This window comes from Dendrobates tinctorius, unplaced genomic scaffold, assembly GCF_039654945.1.
Source record: "Dendrobates tinctorius isolate UK_male_01 unplaced genomic scaffold, ASM3965494v1 ptg000090l, whole genome shotgun sequence".
NCBI classification, from domain to species: Eukaryota; Metazoa; Chordata; class Amphibia; order Anura; family Dendrobatidae; genus Dendrobates; species Dendrobates tinctorius.
This window is the reverse complement of record NW_027361758.1, coordinates 2,291,543-2,312,396: the sequence shown is the minus strand read 5'-3', so window position 1 is coordinate 2,312,396 and position 20,854 is coordinate 2,291,543. Positions and strand designations below refer to the sequence as shown.

Genomic DNA, 20,854 nt, shown 5'->3' with positions numbered 1-20,854 from the left:
TAATAACAATAGGATGGAGTGGTTGACGGCTCAAAGGTTATACACTCAATATGTTGACACTAAAACAAAACGTAAATTTTTTTTTGCCCGACAATCTTATTTTGAGATGGGGAATCAGGCAAGTACATTTTTGGCTTATCTAGTGCGGCAGCATAATACAACTAACACAATCCTACAGATCCGCAGCTCTGATGGTACTCTGGCCTCTACAACTGAGGAAATATTGAAGTGCTTTTATGATTATTATAGTTCACTGCACAATTCTAAGTCTGATGTTGACGGCCCGGGGTGTTTAGACTACCTATCTGATATAGAGTTTCCCACATTAAATCCTTCCCAACGGGCCTTTATAGATGCAGAGTTTACTCTGGAGGAGGTAGAGGATGCCATGAAGGATATGGCCTCTGGGAAGGCCCCTGGGCCGGATGGATTTCCTGTCGAACTGTATAGGAGGTATCGGGAGATACTGGCGCCTCTTCTGCTGAAAGTGTTTTGTGAGATTTGGGAGGGGGGATGCATGCCAGAATCCTTTTATGAGGCCAATATAATAGTTCTGAAAAAGGAGGGAAAGGACCCTTTGGATTGTGGATCTTACAGACCTATATCATTAGTAAATGTAGATTATAAGATCTTTATGAAAATTTTGGCCAACAGGTTGAATTCAGTCATATTAGACCTCATACACTCTGACCAAACAGGCTTTATGCCTGGTAAGAGCACCTCCATCAACATTAGACGAGTCCAGTCGGTGGTCTAATATAGCTCTCTGGTGTCGGATAAGGAATGGGCATTGGCATCGCTTGATGCGGCCAAGGCCTTTGACTCTCTTGAGTGGCCTTTTCTTCAAGCATGTTTGCAGAGATATGGATTCGGTGATAAATTTCAAAAATGGGTCAGTATATTATACATGAAGCCTAGGGCCCGAGTCATCGTAAATAGCTCCATATCTGAATCCTTTTCATTGCATAGGGGAAATCACCCGGGGTGCCCCCTTTTTCCGTCCCTTTTTGCTCTGGCAATTCGTATTAGATCAACCCCTAATATTGCTGGGATAGAAATAGCGGGTCGAATTGATACCATAGGCCTATATGCGGATGATATGGTAATATTTATGGACAAAGCGGAGGAAACCCTGGCGAGAGTGATCACCACTGTAAATAAATTCGGTAAATATTCTGGCCTATATATAAATTGGGAGAAATCTGCTTTGATGCCTCTTTCCCACGCTCCAACGCCACGACTTGAAACTGGTTACAATGGGCATTTGGTGAGAGAGTTTCAAGTATTTGGGTGTCCATATTTCCCGAGACAGTAAGTTCGAGCTGCAACTTAATATACATCCATTGCTGGAGATGGTTAAGGCCAAATTCATGATCTGGGGTAAACTTCCGTTGTCTGTGGCTGGACGTATTAATTTAATTAAGATGATATTACTCCCCAAGCTTAGTTACTTTCTCCAGCATAGTGCTGTAGTGGTGCCAAGATCCTTTTTCGCTAATCTGAATTCCCAGATCACATCCTTCATATGGGGGAAGACCAGGCCCAAATTCAAGCTATCCACTTTGCAGAGACCTAAGAGGGGAGGGGGGACAACGTTACCCGATTTCCTTCTGTATTATTTGGCCGGACAGGCCAAAGCCATAAGCACATGGATGCCCGGTGGTCACCTTCCTAATACTGAGGGTCATCTTCTTCATACTGCACAGGTTGGTTGCCCGTTAGATTTTTTGGAAATGAGGAAAATAAATGTCCCACGGTTGTTGCCCCTGCTTCATCTGGCACGGTCGGTGTGGAAGCAGATTAAAAGGGTGGTTGGATTTGAGGATATCATAGCGGAGATGCCTCTGTGGAATGGTTACCTTCCAGGGTTACTCGAACATCCGTCTGCTGAGTTTTGGGTTCAATATAATGTTTACATGATAGGCGATCTATATGATCGTGGAACTCTGGTATCTTTTGAACAACTGCAAGTTAATCGCAATGTCCCGAGATCCCAGTTTTTTCAGTATCTACAACTGAGGTCAGCTATTCAATCGCATATAAGATCTGTAGGTACAGACACTGTTATTGCGTCTCTACCCTTGATAGGGATCCTTAAGTCTCAGGGCCCCCAAGGTCTCATCTCCTCTCTATACACATATATGCTGTCGGTGGGGACAGGACCTGCTATAGACTCTGTTAAGAAAAAAATGGGAGAGGCTCATCCCTAATGCGCAAGGATAGGAGTGGGAAGAAATATTAGAGTCCTCAATTAAGGTGTCTCCATCTTTTAATAATAAGATGATACAATTATATATTATAAATCAATCATATTTAACTCCAACTCAACTCTTTAAGATGGGCCGATACCAGTCATCGGAATGTTTGAGATGCCATTCAATAGATGCAGACTTTATCCATATGATCTGGTGCTGTCCTGTCGTTGCACAATATTGGAAGAAGGTGACATCATTAGTACAAATTCCTGTTCCCCTTGAACCGCTGATCTGTCTGTTTGGGGTCTGGGATGAGGAGACATGGGATCAATATGTTGGGATTTTTCTTCGGGAGACATTGTTTATGGAACGAAAGGAACTGGCATTGCGGTGGATGGGAGGTTCATGCCCATCTCTTGGGTCCTGGGTAAATTTAGTGAACTTGATCATCCCATATGAACGCACACTATATCAAAATAGAGGGTGCCCGGGTAAATTTGAAAAGATCTGGGAGGTGTGGAATTCCTCTCACCTTACTTTGCAGAGGGGAGATGTCACATAATAAAGGATTAATGGTGTGGCATAGGCTGCGGAATAGTTTAGTTTAGGTTTATGTTTTTTGTAGATGTTGATGCGGCTTAAAAGTCAAGCAGATCTCATTATTCAAGTAATAATACAAGACCAATGTGATTTAAATGACATTATATTTTGTTTTATTCTGTATACAACTGGTACGCACATTTTGCTTTAGATTTTCATATCGTATGAGCATATTTATATATTTTGTATTATGTTTAACATTATTTACCAGTATATATATTGTATACCTGTTTATGACTTAATAAACGAATTTAAAAAAAAACAACAATACAACAAAAAATATTTTGTTCATGAGTGTGGAACGGACGGCCAAATCTTTGTTACGGTGGACGGTCTAAATCTTTGTTAGGGCCCAGTCAAACCATAAGAACAATGAAATCTTGTTATGGGAGGCCAATTGGAGGCTTACGGACACCACACCCTCTTTAATCTTCTAGCAGCCTCATTTGGCACGAATCTCAACATTTAGTGAATTAAATGACCAGATTGCAGATAGCTCAGACCCCAACCATTTTCATCTGTAATTCAGAGGCGGCACCCACTGCAGACAGCGCAGGCACAGCGGCTGTGCTCACAACACGCACTAGAGGGTACAATTTCCATCTGTACACGAATATTCCTTTCCACAGGCAGGAAGTGGTTAATACTAATTTTATGCTTTCCCCTTCTCGCATGTATAGGAAAATCTATTTAGAGATCCGATCATTTATAACTAAACCACACATGTAGCCAATCGGCAGTCGTTTAACAGCCGCAGGTCATGCAGTAAAGGCAGACTTAGTCATTGCATCCTGCCTTTAGCATAGCAGTTCATGTAAGGCATCAGTCGTGCTCGTTTTCCACTAGATTTAGACATTTAATTATCTACAAGATTGTTTTTATGTCCAAGCCATCAAAGAAACACTTCAGTAATTCAGGCAATTGCTACCTGTATGTACAATTGTGTCGTTTTAGCACTATGTCTCGTGTCTGCATCCGGAAATCTCAGCGTGCATAGTTAAAAATGCCCTATTTATCAGACAGATACCAAAAGAGTGTTCATTTGGCATACCCGTGGTCAGTATACCTTTAAAGGGGTTGGCTCAAGATCAGAAAAAGGTAAAATTGCAGAGTGCTTGTAAAAATAAGAAGCTTTGCAATTTACCCCTTATTAAAAATCTTATGCATTCTTATGAAAGGCATTTCAAACCTTTATGATGCACAATTCGTTGCATGCAACCCTGCAGCCCCAGCTTGGCCAGTGACTTAAAGAAGGAGCATAGAGTACAAGTGAACTCTACATTTTTCAGCCTGCTCACGCCACTGAGAAGCTAGTCGAAGGTCTGGATCTTGCCAGCTTCAGTCCCCCTGAACTTCTCCCACGCTGCAGAAGGAAAGCTGCATGTGAAGGAGCACATTTCTGGACCTGCAGCACCCTACTGTCAATCTGCAGAGCAGGAAGCCAGGGCCAGGAGTGGTGCGCTCAAAGATGCATATTGAGCCAATCACTTTAAATTCAATTTGCTTACAATGGGACTTTACAGGAAAAGTATGACACTGTAAGCCAGGGGTGGGGAACATCAGGCCTGCGGCCTCTTACGGCCCTTAATGACCTTTTATCCGGCCCCTGGGTAGATTCCCAAGAACCATAATGCCCTGGCTGTCAGCTGTATTTTGACGGCTGCTGGCCCTTTAATTTCTTCTTGCTCTGCGAGCACTGCAAACACAGTGTTCACTATTGAATGAGAGATTAGGTCCTGACATCAGTGCCAGCGTCAAGACGTACTTGTACTTTGTGGGCAGAGGTAGCAAGAAGTTTGTGCGGCCCCAGAAGGATGGTATAAATATCCAAATGGCCCTTGGCAGAGGAGAAGAAGAAAAGAAAAAAAAAAAAAAAAAAATATTCCCACCCTTACTGTAAGCATATGCAGTACCATACATCAGAGGCTTCCATCAAAACTATTTGATCTATTTTACTGTTCAACTGCAAGTTTAGGTTATAATTACATGAATTCACGCTGAATAGAATAAAATCCCTCTGGATCAGTGAGCATGAGGAAAAAAAATAGAAGTTTCAGTTCAATATTTGCATCTAGGAAAAATGATTTCTTACCTGTAATGAAGCACAAACCTACACGCGATGGCTCCAAGTAGCAAAATAATGGTCAAGTAAAGCTTAAATTTTTCATACTCATCTTTGTAAGCAAATCTGAAAGGAAAAAGACGCACATGTGTAATCAATAAAACCCAAGCGGATTTCATGGGCGCATTGGAAGCCTAATAATAACACACAAGAATTTGGAGAACTAATGCTCCCTATACATACATAATTTACAAAAAGGTTTATTCCCCACACATCTAGATTACTAAAGGCTCGCCTATGGAAGAGGACTGGTGCTAAAACACAAAATTATGGCATATCAAGGACAGATGCTACTAGATTTTGCTTTCAGTCTTTTTTTAATGAGGTTTTACTGTGTCAAAGACTGCAATGGCTCTGCAATGTTTCCAATCCCCCTCTCAATAGAATCCCTGTAACGTCATTAATGAGGCCACAAGCAGACATGAGTGAACATGCATGGAGAGCGTGTGTATTGTGACTGTCACACAGCCGCGACACATGCAACTGCGGCACCGAACAACTGATCATCAGGAGCGCTCTAGGTATCCGGTTCCCGATGCAGCTTCTTCAATAAGCGCTATAGCTTGCCGAATAAGGAGGGAGCTGATGATATTCGCAACTGGCCAGAGGCAGAAATAGTGGCTTTGCCTTGAGGAACATAGTCCTTAACATGGATATTTTGGATCATAATTATCAAGGTAAATGTGTCAGAATTCTGATGTAATTTGTGCAAAAAAAGAAAACAACTGTCTTATGACCTGGCTCCATACGTTTTATTTTTTTCTGTGCCCTGTGTGTAGAAGGATTGTGGTTTGCCAAAATGGAAAATGACCTAATGTATGACACTACACCAACGTTTTGGCACACATTTATGGCAAAAGTCAGTCAACTAACAGTTGGTATAGACTAGACAGTCTTAAAATATGCCAGATTTATCAAACACCATGAACAAATGATAAATCTGACACATTTTAAGACTGTCTAGTCCAAGTTTACACAGTACAGCTAAATCTGTATGTGTCCATAGGTTTTAGAGACTGGCACCGAATATATCAGCTCCCTGGTACAGTACAGGTTCAGCCCACACACACTAATACAGTGCATTTACATTATATAAATTAGCTGGCGTCTACCACTGGAAACATTAGGATGCTCATTTAAGGAGGGTAAATGGGAAAGACAAAAGCAATGGAAAACTGTGCTGAGTGGTCCGTGAACTCATGTTCTTGTTCTATTATTAAAACGTATACTTACTTTGCTTGATTACTAAGAAGAGTGACATTCACATTTCCAAGCACGAGGTTTAGATATAAACTAAAAAAAAAGAAGACAACATTGATCTGTTAAACTCCTTGATAACTAACAGTATTTCCATCAAGATTCAGCCACTCAATATGTAATCAGTTGTCTACAGGAGAGAAGGCTGCCATGTCACGGTATATTCAGTACTAACACCAGGATCTCGGGAAGTAACCGGATCACTGTTTCATATTCCTGCTCTTCACTTCTCTGTTGAAGTTAGTCAAAATATAGTGTCTGAATTCTTCACACTATAGTGATAAAGATTAGTGATGAGCGAGTATGCTCGTTACTCGAGATTTTCGAGCATGCTCAGGTGATCTCCGAGTAGTTTAGGCGTGCTCGGAGATTTATTTTGTTTCGCCACAGCTGCATGATTTGCGGCTGCTAGACAGCCTGAATACATGTGGGGATTTCCTAACAAACAGGCAATCCCTGCATGTATTCAGACTGTCTAGCAGCCGCAAATCACGCAGCTGAGGGGACTCAAACAATACTCGGAGGACACCCGAACATGCTCGGAAGTCTCGAGTAACGAGCATACTCGCTCATCACTAATAAAGATATTTTCTTTTTTTTTTTTTTTTTTAAATATTACAACGTCTTCTAGTTTATGCTGCGAACCATGAAACAAATGCCTGTATGAAGCATTAGACCGTTTTCACATGAGAATATTGAAAAACACTTCTAATACTGTGTCATATCGGGAAAAGACTTATGGATCAGCTGCATTGATATGCATTTCCATTCCTCTGCCAGGATTGTGGCCATGTGATTGCTGTAGGTTTCTGTTGTCATTTACCTGCACTACCATCGCATTGCAGATATAAATGTAGAAAGTCCAGATATGTCAATAATGTAAAATATGAATCCATTATTTCATGCATGCTATGATAGCACATTTTACGTTTTTATATTGGCAGGCCAATAGCCCCATTGATCCTAATTATGAATACAAAGTGACAACCATCTCACTTACAGTGTTCAAGATAAAAAAATAAGAGCTCCCACCCTGTGCTTTAGCGATTTTGTAACTGAAATGCTCGCCATCTCTTTCACCTTCCTATATGGACTTTTCAAAGCATTATTTAAAGCATCACTCCAACGTTTTTTGCTTTGTTAATCTAGCGCTGTAGTGGCGCTTTAAGGGTGTGTGCACATGTTGCGGAGTCTGCTGCGGATCCACAGCGGATTTGGCCCTGCGGATCCGCAGCAGTTTCTGCTGCATTGTACAGTACCATTTTAGTCTATGTAAAAAGAAAATCGCAGTTGACACGTTGTGGATTTTTCCACTTGGATGTGCTTTGGTTTCAAAACCGCAGCATATCAATTCTTTGTGGGGATTCCGCAGCAGTTTGGCATCTTCTCCATGACACGTGTCAAACTGCACTAAATCTGCAGATCTTTGGACCTGCGGATTTACCTGCGTATTAGGACAAATCTGCAAGGAAAAATTTGCAACGTGTGCACACACCCTAAATGTAAGCCCCCTACCCTCTGTCATATACTCCTCCTCCAGCGTCTTCGCCGTTTTTCTGCACCTCTCCAGTACCGCGGCACCATCTTGTGAGCGCAGCTGCTGACTGGCCAGAAGTTACATCACCAGATCTCAATGCAAAACCAATAAAGCCCAAACCAGGCTCTCAGACTTGTATTGAAAAGTGACCTTTCACTGGAGACTGATGAGAGGGACACTAGAAAATGAAGGCAGCGGCGGCAGGCAAGTATGAGACACAGGAGAGAGGACTTGAATTTAAAGCACCACTCCAGCGGTGCAATAAAAAAAATGCTGGAGTGGTGCTTTAAGAAACCGAAATCCCCCTACATGACTTCACTGCTGCAAAACAGTTTTCAGCAAATGTCACCTTCTCGGTATAGCACTGCCCTGGGCATACACACAACTGGCAGCAGGAATAATGAACACACTAACACTCTGCACACAGAAGCCCTGGGACGTGCTGCAGATAATAGAAAAAAGTAAGCTGGTTTCCATTTGAACAGTATTGTTGGACGTCCATGGAGCCAGAGAGTGAGGAGGCTGCAGTCCCATCACTCAGCTGCTAATATCTTCTATTGTGTAGGAACACTGAAGTTAAAAATAAAGAATGTTATAAGTAATAGAAAAAAAAAATGCTTAAGGTGTGCGTTAAAGGGCAGAATTTTTCACATATTTCTCAAACTGAAAGGAAGCCTCCATATGCAGCTACCTCCTTTGTGAGCGGAGGAGGGAGCAGTCACAGAAATTATTGAGAACCGGCGCACAGGCAGCATGGAATGGGCGTCTCTTTATTATCTTCAACATGTACATCAACCAACTATTTTTTTACCCATAATTTTGGCGAGTATATCACCCATGATATATATGAGCCTAGTCATACTAGGTACATTCTGAACACATTCTCCATGCTTTTCGTGGGAAGGTGTATATAAATGATTGGCCCAGTCATGAAGCGCCGAGTGCTTGTACTTGGTTTGAACAGTCATTCTGAGCAGAGAGTCCCTTTAAGAGTCGAATTCCATTGATCATGCTTTTTTTGCCAAATCAAGCTATATGCCATTAACATGTATGATGGAAGTACCCCATTATGTAAAGATGAGCAAAAAGATTCACAGGACCCATTGACCACTTGCATAGTTCATGGCCGCTGGACCACAGCCCTGTGAACCTCCTCCTACTTGCAGCATCCCCGTCAATTCTTCTGAAAAGTAGGCCCACCATCATGCATCCACCGCACTGTAATAACATCAAGGGGCCTTGTGATCAGAAGAGGAGCCAGATGTGCTGCAGGTAAGAAGTGGCTAACAGATCTCTGGTCAGGCAGCCACAGACTACTGATATGGCAGGTGAAACAGGGTCCTGCCAATTCTTTTTCTTCACCTGTAACCCTATGTAAGCGAGTTTGCTCTCAAAAAGATCAAATGCAAGCTACGATTCCAAACTTACCCATTTTTCTTTGGCAAATAGGCTTCCATATCAAAGAACACATTGTGCCTCTCTTTTATGGTGCTATCTATTTGTTGGATGAGGTCAGTCTCGCCAAGGCTTGCCGACTGTTTATGTCTTGATGGAAAAACATAAGAATATAGGAAGATAACATAGAAGTTGATGAAACACATAACATTAAAGAAACTAGTTTTTTTTTTTGTTTTTTTTTTAAACAATATAAACTTTAATGCCGAGATATACTATTGTAAACTTTTATATGTTTATACACTTTTTATAACAGACTGCAGACTTATTTTGCTTGCTCTTCAAGAAAAAAGCCCGGCTGTAAAGGGCCACCGATGAGAGAACTTGCCACGTATATGCACACATTTATTGTGAGAGCATTAGGACTAGATCCCGATTTATAGGCTATCGTTTGGCGACTTTATCCCTGTACTAATTATATTAATACTGTGTGCCCAAAATACTTATATTACAATTAAAAGGGAGTCCGTCAGCAATTTTGTTCTACCTAATATTACAGCAGCATTACATAGAGGCTGAGACCCCAATTCCAGTGACGTGTCACATACTAGGCTGTGTGTTACTGTTTCAGTAAAATAAGTGTTTTATCAGAAGGAAATCATCACTAGAGGACTAGTTGTCTCATGCCATGTACTTCTGAGCTGTGTAACCCTGCGCTCACCACTGATAGGTAGCTTTCTGCCTATGCACAGTTACAATTGTTTTCAGGTAGTTCATTAACCCGTCAAGTGCTTTTCAGAAATTAATGCAAAGTGATATGATGGAAAGGAAAAAAAATAAAAAATACTTTTACCACCTAAATGTTTCTAACTTCTGAACAGGCCGCTACAACGGGAAGACTTTAAGACTTATTTGGCTGTGAATTGCCATCGCAAACATCAGGACCACACGATCAAAATCTCAGGGTGCCAATGGGGTTAAAGAAGAAGCCCCCACACTCTGTTAACCATCTAGATGCTGCAGTCACTATTTACAGCAGTATTTAGGGGTTAAACGGCCACTATAGCTGACGCAGCAAGTCGCCAGCTATAGTGTACAGCTTGATAGCCGGATAGCTGCTGGATTGTCACCTGTCGGAGGATGCAATTCTCTAATATCGCAGGACTTTTTAAATTGTATTGGTGATCATTAAGCGGTTAATCTTGGCAGCATCTCTCACACTGAAGCTGTATCAGAACAGGTATATTACTTGTGTATCTCAGGAGAATTCATTCTACAAGTAGCAGCATGAATAGCACAGATGCAAAGAGGACAGCAATAAACAGCAATGGAAATTACAGTCATTACAGAACCAGCTAAACACTGGATTACAAAACGTAAGAAGTGTCACAATCTATTACCAGGCACGGAGGTTTCATATAGCTTCCACCACCAATGCACTTAGAGCAAGTTTCTAACAGAAGTAATCCTATATTTTTTTTTTTATTAAAAGTTCTTTAAAAACGGATGGCCTATTGCTGAACAATACCGCTCTAAGCGGCTGATTGGCAGTAGTGCCCAAAGCTCCCCACGATCTAATACTGATGAGGTTTCCTAAGGAAAGGGTCAGCCATATATGAATGCTAGTCAACACCTTCAGAGGGAGATTTATCAAAACTGGAGCTAAGGAACTGTCAGGAGTTCTCCGCAGTAACTAATCAGATTACTACTTTTATTTTTCATTTTCCTTTGGAAAATGGAAATCAGCAAGCTTATTTGTTAATTTTAAATTAATGTGAATCATTCAAAAAGAAAAAAAACAATCTTACATTTTTAGGCTGCCTTTTAAATCCGCCAAGCGCCTCTTATGCTTGTTTATGGAGCCGCTGCACACACTTTGAAGAGTGTTCAGTTCTTCCAACTTCTGTTTATATATCTTGTGTGTTTCCTAACAAAGAGACCAGATACATTATAAGCAGAATGTTAAGGACAGAATACATAGTATGATAGCAGATCAGGCCCTATTATGCCTAGAAGTACAAAGGGCCACACTTAAGGCTCTTTTACATTTAGCGATGCACTAGCGATCCGACCAGCGATACGACCCGGTCAGGATCGCTGGTGCATCGCTAAATGATCGCTAGTGAGCTTCCACACAGGAAGATCTCACAGCGATGCAGCAGCGACGCAGTGGACGATACTTACCTTTCACACACAGCGATCCAGACGTCCTCCCGCCCGCGTCCAGCGTCGCTCGTCTCACACAGCAGGAAGCCCCAGCAGGAAGCTGACGACGAGAAATGGAGCCGCGCGATCAGCGATGGACAGCGGGGTAGCCGGTCGGAGGTAAGTATCACACATAGCAATATCGCTAGCGATATCGCTATAACGTCACAAAATCGGTGACGTTTTAGCGATATTGCTAGCGATATCACTTAGTGTAAAACCCCCTTTAGTACAGGACAATCCCAACTGAACTATGGTAGGTTTGTGGGTGTTGGTAAAGCTCCATCTTTTTCTGCAATGGTTTTTGAAATCTTGTTCTACGTTAGCCATTTTGAATTTGTCTGATGCCTCTCCCACAAAAGTTAGGGAGCCGAGACTTGATCATCAGAGTGTACATTATATATATATATATCCACACTTAGTCTATTTTTAGAAACATTTTGTCTTACAGGCATCACACTTGGCAAACATGAAATGCAAGTTTGCACAGATTGCCTAGTTCACAAATGTACCTGCTGACCTACAGGGGGCCCAATATCAGTTTCTTTCATCTCTACCCCCCAGGTCATTCAACTGCAAGCACTGTGTATGTAGTGCTCCAACTGACAACTGTGTATAGTGCACACAAATAAAGGGATAAAAGCAAATTAAGAAAAAACAAACAAGCAGGTCACACAACGCAGTGCAAAACATCTCTGCAGAATTCCCAGGCAGATTCTAATTTGCTTATCAGTTAAACCTCTTATTATTCTTTATTATGCATCTCTTATATAGCGTCATCATATTCTGCCAGCTCACAATCTACATTCCCTATCAGTATGTCTTCGGAGTGTGGGAGGAAACCGGAGTACCGGAGGTTTGCAGATGTTGTCCTTGGTGGGATTTCACCCCTGTGCTGCTTCTTACGAGAGAAGCCTGAAAATAATGATTCTTTTACCAAGATTAAGGGTTTATTCAGACGTCCGTTTTTCTCACATACAAGAAAAACGGTTCAGTGCGTTTGATCAGAGTCACCAGTATTTCTTGTACGTGGAGAAAAAGAAAAATTCCTTATCTTCTCCTAAGTGACATAACTGCACTCTGACGTCATTCAAATGCTATCCGATTTTTTCACTGAACCATAGACTTGCATTGAAGATGTGGACATATCTCTGATTTTACACTGGCCACTTGGTTTGTGAAAAATCACGGACACGAGAATGGCATTACAGGTACGAGTGCCATCTGTGAAAAACACGATAACACCCGTATGCAGAAATAACGGACGTCTGAATGAGGAGTAACTGGGGCAAAAGCAACAAATTAGAAAGCAGATGCCTACAGACGCCCTGACAATAATAAGGGAGGTCAGATAATAATCGCATTCAATCACTTTAGAGGAGCCACATTCTTCGTCGGAGTGGTGGTACAGTAATTGCTAGTTGAGTTGTAGAATGAGCCTGGGGCAGCTACTAGTAATCATCTAGCTGTAACACACCAGGAAGTCTCTATATTCAATACTGCTCCAAGTGGTCAGATTCCAAAGCTATAAGCCCCCTACAAAGTCCGAGTCTAGAACAATCCAAGCTTCACCACCTTCATGAAACACGTAGACTGTTTTCAAGCAGGTACACTTTTATTAGCTGGGCAAGGTCCACAGAGGAGATAATGAGAATAACAAGCATACCTGGCAAACTCTGAGAGCCTGGCTCCAATGTTCAGTCTCCGCTAGACTTAGGAGTCCTGTTTGTCCCCTGCAATAAACACGTCTGCCCTATGACCAACACAAACATCTCCAAGCGGACCCGCTTAACTGTAATATTGATGGCCTATCCCTAGGATACATAATCAATATCAGATTAAAGGGGTTCAACACCTGGCACCCTGGGGATCTGATGAGAGAACGTGCTTGGATAAGGTGTTATCTGAGCATGCTCATGTGCTAGCAGAGTGTCTTCAGTGTGCTCGAAAAATATCTTCTAGTCCCCATGCCTGCATGTCTCATAGCTGTTTGACACATGCAGGGATTACCTAACAGGACATCCCTACAAGTGTTGCAGATGTCAAACAGCCACAAAAACTATGGACACCAATTGTCTGATAGAAATCGTCTTGTAGACAGGCCATTAATCAGGAAATATATTCCCAGAAATGCTCCTTCAACATTATTAGTCTGTCTAAATGGCCCCTTCCTAGGAATACTTGCTTAGTATTTATTGGCCCATCTATACAGCTTTGTAGTCACCCAATAAATGAGCATTTTGTTCGTTTGTTGGGTGAAATTGTTTTTATTCTTAAAAGGGATTGTCCAGCGACTGTGAGACAGAGGTGCAGGCGCTATTCCCAGAGGACTGGGCAGTCACATGACCATACAGATGTGATCTGCATACGTGTGGTCATGGGCCAACTAGACAAGTTCAGTTTCTATCCCAAGTGAATCGAGAGAAGACAGACGAGTTTAATTGGCATGGGACTGCAAGAATCCAAATTATGCACTGCATGAAGTTACGGTTCGACAGTTAGTCACATAGACGGAGACTTGTGCTGCCCATAATGATGTCCTGGCGGGCCCCAAACAATCGCAGATCCAACGGATCGGGTGGTGACATCCCCCGTCATCTAATGGAGGACAGTCGGGGCCCACCACACTGATATCACCGACGTGTATCAGATCAGATTCTCAGCCCCCCGGGGACAGTGATGGAACAATGTCTGGAACGTGCTGTGGAATTGTTGGACAATTTAGGAGGAATAAATAATTCCCCTAAAAGGCACAATCAGATGCGGCATGAAAAGATGGATTTTACCAATTATATATAAAGGGGAAAATTCACAGAAAAGTGTGGAAGCAAAACAGGACAAAATGGAGCAAAACACGAATTTGAAAACCCACTGCCTGATATAAGATGGAGACAGAAGAAAAAAAAAAGATGACGGTCAATGATAACGTTAATAATTTATTAAATGCATAGATAGCCAGTGGTAATGTACTGATGTTAGGAGCATATCGAAACTGGATTACACTCAAAAATAAACTCAGTGTATGTGTATTACATTGCAATATGCTCCTCGCTGAACCGCGTGTAGGGTGGGCCCACATCATCACAGGCTGCACCTTGGACACCCCATATCCAGATTATACCTCCACATTCTATCTGCTTCACGATTCTTGAGTCCAACCCTTGTGGAACCTTATCATGTACACACTAGGTGACAGAATTCCTCTGATTTTTGCAGAATGTTCTACATATACTCTCACTGCTATTTCTGAGTAATATATTTTGATACGCGCGTTATAACATCAGTGCATTACCCCTGAGTATCGAGGCATTTATTATCAGCATTGACGGTGGTCAGTGTATATGTGGCGCGGCCGTGTGTGCACCGCGCAGCCCCATCGCCATACATCGCCCCTATACCTGCCATTATGGGTCCTTAGCTCAATGATCCAGATAAGGATTCAGTGTCTGAGCTCGGTTTATTGGTTTATTTAAACGTTCATTAAGGCTGAGTGCAGACGGACTTTTTGCCCTGCAGATTTTTCCGTGCAGAATTGAAGAAATCCGCAGGTCAAATGTCCTGCATTTTTCCTGCGGATCTGGAGAATGGAGCAGGTGGAAAACCGCACAAAAGAAGGACATGCTGCATATTTTGAACCACAAGAAAACCGCGTGGAAAAATCTGCAGCGTCTGCACAGCGTTTTTTTTTTTTCTATTGATAAACATGCTACTGTACATCACAATGCGGATATGCAGCGTTTCTGCGAGGTAAAATCCGCTGCGGATCCGCTGGAAATCTGCATCGTGTGCACATGGCCTATAACAAACCCCCTTATTTTTCCTTGTTTGGGGAATCATCATGGCACCTAACCCCCTTTTTCTTCCTTGTCTCGCTAACATCAGACGGGCAGATGTCTCCCAGCTGTCACACAGTCCCGTCCTCTGTAATCCCGGCCATCCCTGTGATGAGGGCAGTAATCCGCCGTCTGCACACTGTAATGTGCACAGGGCTGAATGAGTGCAGTGCGGACAGTGCCCACACGGCGGCAGCAGAGGAGCGGGCACTCGCACAGCATCAGGCACGGGTGTCTAGCAGCGCCTCATACCGCACGCTCCTCAGTGCTGAAGACAAGGAGACACCGCCGTAGCCCAACACAAAAGCCGCAGCACAAGCCCCCAGTGTGCACAGCTCCGCACACTCCCCGCTCTCCGCCTCTCACCTGCAGCTGCCTGAATTCCTTCTCCAGTTCCCCCCATTCTTCCCGGCACTTGTGCAAGGACATATTGGAGACGAGCAGCGTCCCGGCCTCCACAGCCACGCTCACATCTGACGTCATCGCTCCAGCTCCCGGCTTCAGCTGAGAGGCGGGGTCTGCGCAGGCGCACTGAGCCGTTGCCGGCTACGCACAGGCAGGCGGGGACGTGCGGTGTTCGCTAGCTTCGGCTCTGCCCGTTCTACCGCTGCCTGGCAGTGAGCGACCCGGGGGCTGCACACAGGCGACTTTATTGATAACTGGAGGGGAATGTGAGGCTGTGGGACGCTAACTAGTCAGCGCCTACATAGCGGCTCTTGGCTTGTGATCTCGCGAGGTTTACACTATCCCGCGAGATCACACTGGGCTGCGGATATCCGGGGGAAGAGCCACAGGCCGCCTGGACACGGGAAACCCCGGAGCCCAGCCACAGCGGCCAGCACAGGAGCTCTGGCCTGCTTCCAGGTAAGTGCTGAAAACTGCAGCCAGCGGATGTCTCCTCCATCAGGTGACAATCCTGGGCAACGAGGCATTGTTCCTGGAGAGCTCAGCAGTCGTTTTAGGCAGCGAGTAGCATCGTTGCTCGGGTGTCCTCCGAGTATTTTGGCGTGCTCGGAGATTTAGTTTTCGTCGCCTCAGCTGCATGATTTGCGGCTGCTAGACAGCCTGAATACATGTGGGGATTATCTGTTTGTTAGGGAATTCTCACATATATTCAGGCTGTCTAGCAGCTGCAAATCATGCAGCTGAGGCGACGAAAACTAGATCTCCGAGCATTCCAAAATACTCGGGAGACCACCCGAGCATGCTCGGAAAAAGCCGAGTAACAATGCTACTCGCTCATCACTAGCGGGTAACCTACCCCCCCCCCCACCCAGCCTCATTTTCAGTGCAAAAAGTTGCAGAAAACTACAAGAGTTTCTTGGACATAAATTGGCCTCGCAGCTGGGACTGCAGTACGGTCGTGTAAATTTGGTAGCTTTTTAAGGCCGAAAACCTCTGGAGACCTCATCCTCTGCCCACAATGACGAACATTAAAAAATGTAACTGAACACATATAAAAATGACGCAAATAAAAAATCCTAAACCCATGTGTGCACTAATGTAATACTAGGAGCCGCTCAGGAGTCTCACACTGTCTGTGGCAACTAGGGCAAAGCACTCGGCTAATTGCCTGTGGCCGCTATCCCCATCGCCTCCCTACAGCAATACTTTATCATTTTACCTATAGTTGTTACTGCTGCAGAGCCTCTGGATGACCGCTTTATTAGGATAGCATGACGGACGAGGACTTTCCCATCTTTAGCATCCTCCACATTCATTGGGTGGCATGAGCGCAGAAGTTAAAAGCCGAGACCCTGCCATAATGGTCATGACCAAAAATGTCTGTCTCCAGCTGTGTACAGATAGATGGAGCTCTCTGTCACCTCCATGGTCACCCAGACATGGTGCCAATCAGCTGCCATGCAGGTCACGGGCATCACAAAAGCTTGCCAGCCCGTCATAGCTGTCTGGATCACGATCTGTTAGGGTTTGTTTGTTTTTTGCTAGATGTGACGTGAATGAAATTTGAGCTGCAGTTGGATCTAAATGCTTAGTAATTAATAAAAGATAAGTAGATATGTTACCTATCACCCCTGTAAGAGTTGGGGCGCACTTGTTGGTCTAGTTGCATTTCTTGCAGACAAAGATGTTCTTATTTCACATAAAGCTGGTAGCTGCGCTGATGTTTGATGTAGGGCCCAGCATTCTGTAGTCATCTCCCCAAGACTGATCATTTTTTCCAGAGTGCAGTTTCCTATAGACAAGGCACACTGTGCCCCAGGTTTAGTAACCTCAACGTGTTCATCTTCTTCAGTCCATTTGACCATTGTGTTTCTATTTTTCCAGGCAATACATAATGCCGGTTTGTTGGATTACAGGCTGTAAATACACCCCAGGACGGGTTCATAATGGCCATGAGATCAAACTACATTCTTTTCCAAATTCATTGCAAAGAATAAAAGACTGGCTTTTGCAAATGGGGCAAAATTTCAAGGACATTGACAACGTCGCCAGACAAATTTTGGACAACAAGCAAAGGAAATGCAACAAGTTTCGCCTTTGTTCTCTGCACTTTTCTGATAACAGTTTTATCGTCAATGTTCTCAGTCGAACTCTACGTCCAAATGCCGTCCCCACCATTTTTGATAATGTACCATTTAATTCACAAAAGGTGAATGAAGATTTATCTCTAAGAAAAACTTTCAAAAGGAAGAGAACGCAGAAAACATCGCTTTGTGCGATGACCTCTCAATATCCATCACTACCGCTGTCAATTAAGTCAGAAGTTCTGGATGATTTTCCATTGTACACGGCATCAACTGAAAGTGAAATGGAAACCTGCAGTATTGCCAGCCAAAGTGAAGATCTGTCATCCGAAATAATTACTGTGTCCATTAAATCCGAAGATCTGGATGATTCGCCAGAAGACTCTACGTTCACAGAAAGTCTAATAGAAAGCAGTGACAGTGTTGTAGACGAAAGTGAAAATGTCAAATCTCATCAGGATGCCCAAACTCAAACGGAGTTCACCTTCAAAAATTCCATTATTTACTTACTGGACAATGAGTTCTTGACAGGCAATCCTCCAATCGACCCATGCGGTCCACCATACTGTTCCCTCCAGAATCCAATTGTGGCACTAAACTGTCTTATTAAGGCCCCTGGTAGCTTGTCGTAGAAACTCAGTGCTGCCACTTCAGGACATGGTTGTTGTCCAATTTGGCGTTGTATTTTATCAGATTATCTATTTTACATTGATTTGTAAAAACAGTATACTTGCTCTATACATCTTTTACACAAAACGATGTATGAGTGATGCAAATTTTTTTGTTATCTCTTACAAGTATTAGTTATTTACTACTATAACACTCCAGTACCTTTGTTCGAAAGGGAAAGCCAGTTCTACCAGCTCCCCGTGCTGGAAATGATCTATAGTCTGCTTTCTGCATTAAAGTTGTCCTTCCTCTCTTGTTCATCTCTTCCTAAGCTTCAATTTTTCCTACAAATGATCAAAAGTTTTTCAAATTATAGTTCCTTTAGAAGGGTTAACACATGCTCTGATGTAGGCATGCACCTCTTCCCAGCCTGAGTGGTAGTTCAGTCCAGCAGTTTGGCTGTGTAGCTGGCCCAAACTTCCCTATCCCATGCTAAAGGAAGCAGATTAGTCTCTGCCGCATTAAAGAAGCCCAAAGTGAAACCGAAAGAAATTAACTGGAGTATAAGATGGTATACATGCAATGTGTAGGAGCATGTTCACATTGGCCATTAAACAGATAAAACCTAAGACAAACAAAATGAACATATACCCTGCTCTAAGTAAGTAAAAAGCAATAGTGCATATAAATAATATAGGGTACATGGTAAAAACTTTTTGATTTAAAAAAAAAAAAAAAAGTGTAAAAGCCATCTCACCATCATCGAGGTGTACACAGTTTTCTTGAGCTGGGCTTTGCATTTATATAGGTTCCCATTGCTTGGTGTCCACAGTTGGGCCCCGGTCCTGCTCTGCCCTTATTTACATTGAGGTCATTTTTGACAAATGTTAAGGTTTTAATCACTGTGGAGTCAGTATAAAATGGACCGACTCCTAAAATATATGATAAATTGGGTACAGGAGTACAACGCAGGATGTGCTGTAAATGTTTTCATAACAATTTGGGAAAGTTATGAAATGTCCTATAAATGTCTGTTGTGTTCATGATCTAAGCTTTTAGTTGACATGAATCTGTGCTGAGCTTTATGTACATGCTCAGTAGTCAGACATTGCTGTGGAGTTGGAAGTCAGGGAAATTGAGGAGTCGGAGGTTTGGCTTACAGACTCCACAGCCCTGGTTTTAACCCCTTTCTGCCATGACGTACTATCCCGTCCATGTGCCCTGGGACTTAATTCCCATGGACAGGATAGTACGTCATATGAGATCAGTGCCGCTGATCGCGGCTGGGAGTCAGCTGATTATCACAGCTGACACATGGCACATTAACCCCTGGCACACTGCGATTAAACATGATCGCAGTGTACCGGGGGCATAGGGAAGCATTGTGCAGGAGGGGGCTCCCTGCGTGCTTCCCTGAGACTCTCGGAATAGCAGTGTGATCGCGTTGTTACGAGGGCCTCCTCCCTGCAGGCCCCCTGTATCCAATATGGCCGCGGGCCTTCGGGGTCCTGCAGGGAGGCGGCTTTCTCAGTGCCTGTCAGATCGTTGATCTGACACAGTGCACTGCAAAGTGTCAGATCAGCGACACTATACAGTGATGTCCCACCGGGACAAAATAAAGATAAAAAAAAAAAATCGTGTAAAAAATTTTTTTTAAATCCTAAATGAAAAAAAAATTCCCTAACGACCCTCCCTATAAAACTGTACCACTAGTTAACCCCTTTAGTGAACCCCTTCAAAAAAAGGCAAACAAATGCTTTATCATCATACCGCCGAAAAAAGTGCAATAACTCGCAATCAAAAAGACTTATGTAAATAAATATGGTACCGCTGAAAACATAATCTTGTCCTGCAAAAAACGAGCCACCATATAGCATCAGCAAAGAAATAAGTTATAGCTCGCAGAATAAAGCGATTGTAAAAATAATTATTTTTTATATAAAACTTTTTAATGTATAAAGGCGCCAAAACATAAAAAATATAAATGAGGTATTGCTGTAATCGTACTGACCTGAAAAATGAAACCTCTTTATCAATTTCACCACGTGCAGAATGGTGTAAACGCCCCCCCAAAGAAATTCATTAAATGCTGGTTTTTGTTCATTCTGCGTCACATAAATCTGAATAAAAAGCGATCAAAAAATGTCACATGCCAGAAAATGGTACCAATAAAAACGTCAACTCGTCCTGCAAAAAATAAGACCTTGCATGACTCTGTGGGTCAAAATATGGAAAAAAATTATAGCTCTCAAAATGAGGTGATGCAAAAACTATAATTTTTATGGCTCTACGTTATAAACTTATGTGAAGCACTTGGGGGTTCAAAGTTAGGGCTGGAGTTAGAATTGGGGGTTTCCACTGTTTGGCACATCAGGTGCTCTCCAAACGCGACATGGCGTCCGATCTCAATTCCAGCCAATTTTGCGTTGAAAAAGTCAAACGGCGCGCTCCTTCCCTTCCGAGCTCTGCCATGCTCCCAAACAGTAGTCCCCCCCCCCCCCCCCCCCCCCGACATCAGGTATCAGCGTACTCAAGACAAATTGCACAATAACTTTTATGGTCCAATCTCTCCTGTTACCCTTGGTAAAATAAAAAAAAAATTGGACCTGAAG

General features: G+C 43.0%; 2 protein-coding genes across 3 annotated transcripts in view; one reads left to right on the top strand and one right to left on the bottom strand.

The window, feature by feature from the left end:
- The window catches only part of TMEM120B (transmembrane protein 120B), a 47,783-nt gene extending 32,139 nt beyond the window's left edge, over positions 1 to 15,644 (bottom strand). For both annotated transcript variants that reach the window (XR_012234210.1, XM_073585988.1), the window contains exons 1-5: positions 15,511 to 15,644; positions 10,915 to 11,033; positions 9,140 to 9,256; positions 6,151 to 6,210; positions 4,888 to 4,983 (exon numbers count right to left, since the gene is read on the bottom strand). Coding sequence is in view for 1 of the 2 variants with exons in the window: in XM_073585988.1 (XP_073442089.1) it covers positions 4,888 to 4,983; positions 6,151 to 6,210; positions 9,140 to 9,256; positions 10,915 to 11,033; positions 15,511 to 15,627 (509 nt within the window). In the remaining variant the exon portion in view is untranslated. The remainder of the gene's footprint in view (positions 1 to 4,887; positions 4,984 to 6,150; positions 6,211 to 9,139; positions 9,257 to 10,914; positions 11,034 to 15,510) is intronic.
- A 201-nt stretch (positions 15,645 to 15,845) lies between these two features.
- Positions 15,846 to 18,560, top strand: LOC141098324 (uncharacterized). The gene is made up of 2 exons (XM_073585989.1): positions 15,846 to 16,008; positions 17,434 to 18,560. The coding sequence occupies exon 2, from the start codon at positions 17,444 to 17,446 to the stop codon at positions 18,263 to 18,265; it is 822 nt and encodes a 273-aa protein (XP_073442090.1). The 5' UTR covers positions 15,846 to 16,008; positions 17,434 to 17,443; the 3' UTR covers positions 18,266 to 18,560.
- Positions 18,561 to 20,854: the final 2,294 nt, after the last annotated feature.